The 10,557-nt window shown below is 40.9% G+C and overlaps 2 protein-coding genes across 2 annotated transcripts; both read left to right on the forward strand.

The window, feature by feature from the left end:
- Positions 1-6,055: 6,055 nt before the first annotated feature.
- On the forward strand, positions 6,056-8,671 carry LOC130526429 (E-selectin-like). The gene is made up of 8 exons (XM_057034096.1): positions 6,056-6,192; positions 6,287-6,344; positions 6,432-6,842; positions 6,956-7,060; positions 7,143-7,334; positions 7,422-7,607; positions 7,729-7,917; positions 8,006-8,671. The coding sequence occupies exons 1-8, from the start codon at positions 6,187-6,189 to the stop codon at positions 8,203-8,205; spliced, it is 1,347 nt and encodes a 448-aa protein (XP_056890076.1). The 5' UTR covers positions 6,056-6,186; the 3' UTR covers positions 8,206-8,671.
- Positions 8,672-8,923: 252 nt separating this feature from the next.
- Positions 8,924-10,023, forward strand: LOC130526434 (synaptonemal complex protein 1-like). The gene is made up of 2 exons (XM_057034105.1): positions 8,924-9,787; positions 9,878-10,023. The coding sequence occupies exons 1-2, from the start codon at positions 9,104-9,106 to the stop codon at positions 9,947-9,949; spliced, it is 756 nt and encodes a 251-aa protein (XP_056890085.1). The 5' UTR covers positions 8,924-9,103; the 3' UTR covers positions 9,950-10,023.
- Positions 10,024-10,557: the final 534 nt, after the last annotated feature.

Raw genomic sequence — 10,557 nt, forward strand, 5'->3', positions numbered from 1 at the left:
CCTGTTAGCCACGCCACGTCACACCTCTAAGCTAACTGGAATCATAGTCCATGATCTGCCACCTCAACCCGCATTCCTTCTGTCCAGTCTTACTCTTGAACGACAAAGTGGATTTGTAGAAGAAAAAAAGAATACTATATAGTTGTTACTTTTTCACAATACCACAATAATGGGCACCATCACTGAAATGATGCCAGATCAAAAAATCAGACGTCTGTGTGGGACTCTTAAACGTTTATCACGTATGCCGTACATGGAGGATATCGTTCAGCAGAGAAACCACATCATGAATGAAGAACTTCAGCTGATAAACATTGACCATGAGATGGAGCGTGTAGCAAAGAAGAGGAATCAGACGCAAAAGCTTGATGATTTTCAGAAAGTTCTGGAAATAGAAAGTGAGTGCAATGAGCTGCGTTCACAGCTGAAGACTGCAGAGTCGGAGAGGCTAAAATTAAAATACTACATATCAGAGGAAAACGTCGCTAGAATAAATGAATACATAGAGGTGTCTGAGATCCTGATCAACAAGAACAGAAGAGTTCTTTTAGAAAGAGAGTCACAACTCAGGCAGACGGAGGAAGGTCTGGTCATTGCTTGGGGACAACTGAGAAATTTGCCCCACTCTGATCAGGAATTTTCTAAACATCTTCACAGTCTGGCAGAATTCATGAGAGACTCTGATACAAGGGTCCCCTGTAGGTGTGAGCTGGACAGACAGAGGGACACATTTAAAGAAGCTCTTAAAATAAAAGATGAAGAGATTGCCCATCTTCAGCACATCTTTCATGGCCAAAAAGAGGAGATGGAGATGAAGTGTACGGCCCTGGGGGAAAAGCTTCTTATGCACATGAAGGACAGGGAAAGCAACATGAGAGTGCTCTATGAAAAAGATGACAGCATCAGAAGGAAGTTCTCTGACATAAAAATCCAATTCAAGAAAGAGTTGCTGGAGAAAGAACATCACTTGAAGAAGGAGCTGTCGACAATTGATGAGGACTTTAGTGGGGAACTCTCTGAGAAACATGAGCATTTCAGGGAGGAGCTCTCACAGAAAGAAGATGGCTTCAAGAGGAAAGTTCTCCAAACGATTAAAAAAGAGATATCTGAAAGAAACAAGAACATCAGAAAGGAGAGTCAGGAAGCCTTGTCACAGAGACTAGATATGAAGGAGAAAGAGATCTTTAAAAGTCTGCAGAAAGAGCTCTCAGAGAGTAATGATGGCTTTAGAGAGATGCTCTTTGAAAGGAAAGAACACTTTAGTAAGGAACTCTCAGACAGAAACCACAGCTTCATGAAGGAGCTTTCAGAGAGAGAAAGGACCTTCAAGAAGGAGTTTTCTGAAAAATACAACATTGTCATTGAGTTATTATCTGAGCTGGAGATGAAACATCAGAAGCTGATGAAATCCATCAAGGCAAGGGACAGATCCTCCAAGGTGGGGAATCAACAGAAGATCTCATATTTGTTGGACCTGGACCCGGATGTAACAGTAAGCCATTTTCCCCAAAAAAATGTTTTACCCAATTTTGGATCTGTGAAATCCAAACTTTTTTTTCTTTAATCAGGAAAATACAGCTGAAAGGGAGACGAAAAAGAAGAACTGGTCCATGAGGTTGCAACGGTTCATCTCCTCTATTAGGGTCCACCAGCCAAACCCGAAGACAGATAGATGTAGACATACAAACATGTGAATGTAAATAAACTATTAAACAAAAGCAGATACTCTTGTTTTATTGGTGCATCGTAAATTTGAAATTTTGGTGTCAAACGGATGCTGGCTGATGTGTGTGGTCTCTACTGCCTACAAGATCTAAGGGAGAGTGTAAAGGTGGTTGTACCTTTGATCATGTTAATTCAAATGAACGTAAAGCTGATATCAAAGCCAAAGTATTGCCGTACACAGGAAAGGATGCAGTCATAGATGACACAGTTGCTACACTCTGATGCCGTAATGGCAGAACTGACAGATATGTTTCCGCAGCAACAGATCACTGCCTTGGTGATTAGAACGGGTCCAGAGGGGAAAGAGATTATTGAAATTGAGGACTTGGTAAAGGTAGCACAGATCTTGAAACAACGGGACAGGGAGGATTATGAGAGGCAGTTAGAGGAGATAGCAAAGACCAGGCAGGATAAGGCGGAAAAGCTGAGTGCTGAGTTGGAGAAAAGCTTCCGAGAGGTGAAAGACAATGGGAAGAGACGCATTGAGCAGAAAATAAAGGAGAAACACAAGCTGCTGGAAAGACTGAGGGCTGCAGAACACTTTATAGAGCACAATAAAGAGCAGAAAGCAAAAGTAGATGAGTTGACAAGAAAGCAGGAAGAGGTTCGAAATACAAGATGGAGGGTGCTGAGAGAGTTAACACAGAAAACACAAGAACTAGAAAATCTGGAGAGAAAACTGATCATTGTTCAGAGAGAAATACTATATAAAACAGAATCTGAGCTCAAAGATGTACCACAAGAGCACAGACACCTAAATACTAGAGTTCATCAGGAACTGAATGAATTTATGAAAAGTTACGACAAAAGTGTAGTTTGTATGTGTGAGGCAACGGGACAAAGGAGCAAACTGGAAGAAGCTTTTAAGGCAAAAGATGAAGAAATTACCCCTCTTTATCAGAGATTCCATGCCCAGAATAAAATGATGGACATAGATTTGGCAGCTTTGGAGGAAAAGCTCCTTCATCAGCTGAAGGAACAAGAAGAGAACCACCAGAAAAAGTACACTGGAAAACAAGAGCTCTTTTTCAAGTCGGTATATGAGAGTGAAGAATGTTTCAGGAAAGAGCTCTCTCAGACAGAAAAGCACTTTAGGAAGGAACTGCTGGAAAAACAAAAGTATTTCAGAAATGAGCTCTCTAAAAGACACAAATGTTTCAGAAAAAAGCTCTTAGAGAAAGAAGAGAACATGGAGAAGAAGGTCTTGAAAGCCACGATCAAAGTGATCTCTGAAAGAGACAAGAAATTTGAAAGAGACAGATTTGAAAAAGAGTTTTTGCAGAATGAAAAGAGCCTGAAGAAGGAAGTCTTTGAAACATTGAAAAAAGAGCTCTCTGAGAGAGAAGAGAGCTTTAGAAAGGAGCTCTTAGAGATGGAAGAGAACCTTCAAAAGAAAGTCTCAGAGAGAAACACTAGATTAATGTTGGAGCTCTCCAGGACAGAAAAAGACTTTAGAGGGGAGCTCTCACGGCGTTATGAGACCTTCAAGAAGGAGTTCTCTGAAAAATACAACACTGTCAGTCAGTTCATATCTGAACTGGAGGATATTCTGCACAGAGAAGAGCAGAGCCATTGTTCACTGGATGCTGCAACTCAGACTAAAGTAGGCCATAGCTTTTATTTTTCTCAACTTTGTTGACCTGAATTCAGATGAGAGAAAGTAAAATTTAAAATGCTTTTAAATGTTTCCAGGAAAAAACAAAGGAAGGACAAAACAGGTTCATGAGACTAATCAAGAGATTCAAGTTCTCCAAAAGCAACTAATCATCAGGTGTCCACCACCAACGGAAGCCATCACTCTCCAGACAGCAACGTTCACAATGGTTTAGACTCCTACACATTAATGTATGTAAAATCTACAGTTGACAATGGCCAAGGGACCATTTTGTTCTGTGGGTTTGAAGGTGACGATGTCAAATGAAAGAAAATAAAGATAAGGAACAGTGAGATGACTGTACAGAGAAGCCGTAGTTTATTTGAGAATAATCAAGTCAAAATTAGTAAACTGAATATGTGATATAGATTTGGTAGCACAACAGTAAAAAACAGTGACTGTGGGAGCAGATGGTGTTCGGCGGTATCCCAGAATACTTCCGTACTGAAGTTTGCTTCCTTTTAGCTCTCATGATGATTCCACAAAAATGTGTTTCATGATGGAGTGTGTGACCAGTGTGCACCTTGCATTGCAAGAGATAGAGAATAATTAAAACTTCCATAACACAATACAGAATAAGGGCAGGTTTTGGTTTTCAGCTGCAAAAAGAGTCCATGAATAACTGGTGGGGGTCCTTAATTAAGTAGGTCCTGCAGGATTGATGCTAACATGATACAATTACTTAGCTGCCGCTAAGATGACCCGACTAACTTCATCAAAGCAATTAATTAGGCAAATGATGCTTTATTCATGATATTTCATCGACGTACAACTAAAGCAAACTGACCTGTGTGACATGTGGTCACCTTTCACCCTCATGCCCCACCACCTAACCTCACAAGATTATCAATCAATCAATCAATCAATCAATCAATCAATCAATCAATCAATCAATCAATCGAACAATCTTTATTTCTCATGTATAGAGACCCTCCTGCTGATGGCCGGCTGGGTAGAGAGGGAGGAGAAGGGGGAGGAGAAGGGGGAGGAGGACGGGTAGAAGAGAGAATAGGTAGAAAATAGAAATATTAATTATTATTATTATTATATTATAATATACATATTAATTCAAATAAGCTGCCGGTAGATTCGAGTTGAGTGGGTCAGCGGGGTCGGAGGTCAGTAGGTCAGTATACAGCCTTTGAAGGCGGCGATACCTGTAGATGAATACAGAAACGTGGGAGCAGATAAACTACACAAGAAATAACATCACTAGTCTAATTATCAAAGAATGGTCTAACAGGAGTGGGTTCTGAGGGAACACTGACACATGTTCTACCTCAACACCGTAAGTCAGAACTAGATCAAGGGTGTGGTTGAAGCTATAAGTTGGTTGGTTTATGTGTTGAAGAAAACCAACTGACTCAAGTTAAGAAATGAAGCCATTTCTAAAGCTGTCATTTACAACGTCTACATGGATATTAAAGTCTCCAATAATAATGACTTTATCTGCTCTGAGGACCAAGTCAGATAAGAAATCAGAGAACTCAGGCAGGAACTCTGAATGTGGCCCAGCAGGAGGCCGATATACAACTACAAACAAAAGTGGCTTTTCTGCCTTCCAGTTCAGATGGGTGATGCCAAGAGTCAGGCTTTCAAATGAACTGGAGTCATGTTTGGGTCTAGGATTAATTAATAACTTGGAGTGATAGATTGCTGCCACTCCCCCTCCTCGACCAGTAACACGAGGAATATGATAGTTAAGATGGGTAGGAGTAGATTCATTAAAGCTAACATACTCCTCCTCCTGAAGCCAGGTCTCAGTTAAACAAAATAAATCAATGTGATGATCCGCTATCAGGTCGTGCACTAACAGGGATTTGCACAAAAGAGATCTAATATTTAATAGTCCACATTTAATTGTGATGTTAGTTTCTCCAATTTGTGCTTTGGTATTAATTTTAAAAAGATTAATGTGATTGGCCGCTGAGATTAAGATCAGTCTAGTCTGATCAAGGTCAAAGGAGTTTTGGTCATATATTTGGACATATATCAAAACTATATTAGGTTGTGTTGGAGGTTTTCTGGATGCTGTTCTCTTAACCTGCAATTATCCCAGTTAAATTTAGGTTCCACATCTGGAACATCACATTGTATTCTCCACCACAGTTTTTTAAGAGTACTGTACTTTTATATGCTATGCATTCTTTTTCCTTCAAGTTTAACTCTAAGAATTATCATGTATACTGTTACATTTACTGTAGATCCAACTTAATAAATTACAATTTATTTTGTCAAAGAACAGAAATATCAACAGAAGACTTCAAAGTAAATGTGAAAGGCCACTGTCATATGTCACCTTGTAATGTGAATAAATGAATCTATATGTTAACGCTGATGTAAATGAAATAAAACTGTTTTACTGAATCCCTTACACTTTGTTTTAATGTCGCTGAGCAGTTAAAAAGCAAGTCCTATTTGGTGAAATTATGCTTGTGACAGTCTTAGAATTAACTAATACCATATCATATGGGGAAAAAAGCAGTACCTTTCACTTCCAAAAATGCTAATATTCCAATGACAACATGCCTTTTTGGCATCCAAAAGTGAAAGGACTTTCATTACTTGGAAGAGGAAAGAAGGGAAGAGTCAAGATAAGGATTTCAGTGGGATGAGCAGTGGTGTGGGTGGGGGAATTTTCCGAAAAGTCCACACATGATGATGACTTCCAGGAAAACTGGACGGTGCTGGTGGTATAAAAGTGGGACCCTCTGGGTATCGTACTCAGAATCAACTCTTGCTCCCATTAGCAGAGGCAAAAGAGGAAAAAAACAGAAATACAAAGAGACGTCTGGAGCTTTCAACACATGATGGTGTGTTTAGGAGGTCATGTTTAAATGCAGTGTCTTTTATTTGAAGTTCATTTGATGTTTGTCAGAAATCTTATTTTATTTTGTGTTTTTGCAGAATTTTTGCTTTGGATCTAAAACTTCCACCTCATGGATCAGCTTGACTTTTCTTTGCTGTATGTAAATCCAACTCATATAAACCTTCAATCCCCTTAAAACTAAATTAAATTTGTAACCTGACCATCTATTGCTTCTGTCCTCAGTGCTGTGCATGGGGACTAGTGTTGAGTGCTGGTCCTACTACTACTCCAACGACACCATGAACTGGGATCAAGCACGCGCCTGGTGCCAGGAGAGATATACAGACTTGGTGGCTATCCAGAACAAGGAGGAGATTCAGTATCTCAACAGCTGGCTGCCTGAAAGAAAAGGCTACTACTGGATTGGCATCCGCAAGAGCAATGAGACCCAGACCTGGACCTGGGTGGGCACCAACAAGCCTCTGACAAAGGAAGCAACCAACTGGGCCAAGAATGAACCAAACAATGGCAGAAATGGAAGGAAAACAAAGATAAATGAGGATTGTGTGGAGATGTACATTAGAAGGAGAACAGAGCACGGAAAGTGGAATGACGAGAGGTGCAGCAAACAGAAGACCGCTCTGTGCTACACAGGTGAGAGGAAGGATTCTCCTGTTATCCTGAGCCTCATGGATTCCCTTTTTTATAAAAATCAATGGTGTCCTGAAAATGGAAAACTCTGATAAATTTCCTTTTTTTCCACTCAGCTGCCTGTAAGAATGACTCCTGCCAGTATGGAGAATGTGTGGAGACCATCAACAGTCACAAGTGTGACTGTTTTGAAGGCTTCTATGGAGAGAAGTGCGAGCACGGTAAGAAAACACCCTGAAGCTGTGTGGCCATGCGTCTGTTTCGATAGGGTGGCCGAACTAACATGCCCTCTTTGTCTGGCAGTTGTTCAGTGCAGCAGGGAGGAGGTGACCATCCCGTCCAAAGGAAGCGTAAATTGCACTCATACGTATGGAGAGTTCTCCTACGACTCCCGGTGCCACTATTCCTGCGAGGAGGGGTACCAGCTGAACAGCTCGAGCCCGCTGACTTGTGAAGCATCTGGACAGTGGTCAGAGCAGCCTCCCACCTGCAACTGTGAGTTAGGAGAAGCTTATTTCCAAGATCGATTTGTAGTCATTGTCTTTCTCCCCCATAATATAATGGCCATCTTGTTGTTTTCAGTGGTGACATGTCCGAAGGTTTCTCCTCCGACAAATGGAGCCATGGCGTGCACGGATCCCCTGGCTTTCTCCAGCTATCAGTCCAGTTGTGTCTTCACCTGCGATGAAGGCTACACTCTCATTGGCTCCAACAGCCTCCAGTGTCAAGCATCGGGAATTTGGAATTCCTCGCAACCATTTTGCGCTGGTACGTCTGAACGAGTTTCTACAACTCTTCCTTTAACTGCTCTTGGGTTTTATTTTTTTGTCAAACGTATACAAAAAAAAGGACTTTTGTTGACCTCGACTGTTTGTTCCTCTGATCCCAGCTGTCCAGTGTCCTGCTCTTCAGGAGCTAGAAAATGGCCTTACCAGCTGTGGAGATGATGAAGACAGGAAATTCAGTTATGGAAACACCTGCAGTTTCAGCTGTGCCCCTGGTTACCAGCTGGTGGGGCCAACCACGATCACGTGCACATCAGTGGCCGCATGGACTGAGAGCACGCCTCGCTGCGTAGGTGAGTCTGTTCCACGCTCTCCCTTTGTGTTTATCAGAGATTTTTTTGTCTTTTGTGACTATAATGTGTTTGATTTTTCACCTGCCAGCCATCACTTGCAAGAACCCAGAGGGAGAAGCTGCCCTGATCAGCCAGTGCAGCCACCCTTTGAACAAGCTGCAGCCTGGAGCCACATGCAGCTTTCACTGTGAAGCAGGTTTTGAACTGCAGGGAGCCTCAACTGTTCACTGTTCCCAGGAAGGACGGTGGAATGAAGCCACACCTACCTGCAAAGGTGTGGAAGTCTGATATAAACCAGATATAAAATGACATTACAGTGATCCCTCGCTATATCGCGTTTCATCTTTCACGGCTTCGCTGCTTCACGTATTTTTTTTGCGAGTCGTTCATTGCAGTTCTCAAATATAATCGAAGGTGGCATATCCGTTTATAAAAATCTTCTTGCTCAGAAAAAGAAAGAGCGCCAACAACTACCCAAAACAATGTTCTTCTCTCGGAGAAAGACTCCTGCGCCTTCAGTAGAAACAGACGCTACAGCGGAGCGGAGTCAGGACGAAGAGGCACAACTGGGACTGGGAAATACGCGAGTGACAATGTTTCCAACCTTGTATTACTATATTAAAATTATTGTTTTAAACAAATGTTGGGCTTTAAAACAGGTTTTGATTTTTGGTTTCATTCTATAGTTCAGTATTGCATTGTAAAATAAAAAAAATAAATAAAGCTGACTACTTCACGGATTTCACTTTTCGCGTGTTATTTTTGGAACGCAACTCCCGCGATAAACGAGGGATCACTACTGCAACAAAGATCAAAGGATCAATGGTGCCTAGGCACTGGTTCTTTGAACTATAAAGGTCAAATGTGCTTTGATTCAAAGCAACATATATCAAAACTATGTTAGGTTGTGTTAAACTGCTCTCTACTGGTATCATGTTGTCATTTAGTGTCTAATATGGAAGGAGAGATCATCAAAGAATCAAAGCAGTCACAGAAAAATGAACAACATGGCTGCCTGACTAGACCTCTTCTCCCTCTGTCTGATTTAGTGACATTTAATACAGGTGCCACCTGCAGGTGTGGGGTGAATGGAGAGTGTGACAAATTTAAAGAAACCCTTAAAGCTAAAGATAAAGACATTGCCAAGCTTCAGCAGATCTTAAGTGCCCAAAAAGAAGAGATAGAGATGATGTTGGAATCTTTGGAGAGGAATTTTCTTCACCAGCTGAAGGAAAATGAAGAGAGGCACCAGAAATGGTTATTTGAACAAGAGGACAACTTTAAGAAGGAGCTCAATGAATGCAAAGAGTACTTCAACAAAGAGCTCTTTAAGAGAAAGGAGTACATCAGAACAACATTGTCTGAAACAGATGAGTACTTTCAGGAGCTTTTGAAGAGACAAGAAGATTTCTGGAAAGAACTCACAAAAGAAAGAACAGAGACAGAAGAGAGCAAGAAAAGTCAGGTGTTGATTAACAAAGAGTTCTCTGACAGAGATGAGAGCATTAAAAAGGAGCAGATTGAGACACAAGATAAAATTAGAAAGGAGTTCTCTGAGAGACAAAAAAAACTGAAGAAAAAGGTCTCTGACATTGTGAAGAAAGAGCGCTCCAAAAGAGAAGAGAACTTAAGAGAGGAGCTCTCAGAGATGGAAGTGAACTTTAAAAAGAAACTCTTGTCGAGTTACGAGACCTTCAAGAAGGAGATCTCAGGAAAATATAACACCATCAGCGAGCTCATATCTGAGATGGAGATGAAACATCAGAAGCTGATGAAATCCATTAAGGAAAGACAGAAAAAATTGAAGGCCATACACAGATCAGGTAACCAGAGGAGCCATTATTCACTGGATGCCGACACTCAGACTAAAGTAGGCCATTTCTTTTATTTTTCTCAACTTTGTTGACCTGAATTCAGATGAGAGAAAGTAAAATTCTAAAATGCTTTTAAATGTTTTCAGAAAAAAAGCAAGGAAGGACAAAACAGGTTCATGAGACGAATAAAGGAATTCATATCATCCAAAAACAGCTAATCATCAGGTCTCCACCACCAACGGAACCCAACACTCTCCAGACCCTCCAAAGCCAAAGTTCACAATGGTTTAGACTCCTACAAATCAATACAAGTAAAATGTACAGTTGATAACAATTAAAGTTAATTTAAAAAAAAAAAGTGAGCAGTTTTTTTAGTTAAAAAACCTGCGATTTCTGGAAAAACATCACTCTGACATTTAGAATTCACAGCCGTGTCCTCCCAAACGAGCCGCATGTTTTGCTCTGAGTTTGATGTGTGTGAGCCCGCGGTGCCCCTCGGGCTGCAGAGAGATGCAGAATAAAGAAAGAAACCTTCCCTAACACATGCTTGAGTTTTGGTTTTCAGAGTCAAACCCAGTTTGGAGAAATCGTTCAGTGTGTGTAGCAGGGCAACTTTATGAGAGGTTCAAAGCAACCATCTTCAGCCATGGATACACTGCAAAAACATGAAAAAAACTTCATTTTGAAGAAAAAAAAGTACATACAAGATTGTTGTATTTGCTGGAGGTTTTCTGGATGCTGTTCTCTTAACCTGCAATTTTATCCCAGCTAAATGTAGGTTCCACATCTGGAACATCATATTGTATTCTCCACCACAGTTTTTTAA

The sequence above is a fragment of the Takifugu flavidus genome, chromosome 5 (genome assembly GCF_003711565.1).
Source record: "Takifugu flavidus isolate HTHZ2018 chromosome 5, ASM371156v2, whole genome shotgun sequence".
Taxonomy (NCBI): domain Eukaryota; kingdom Metazoa; phylum Chordata; class Actinopteri; order Tetraodontiformes; family Tetraodontidae; genus Takifugu; species Takifugu flavidus.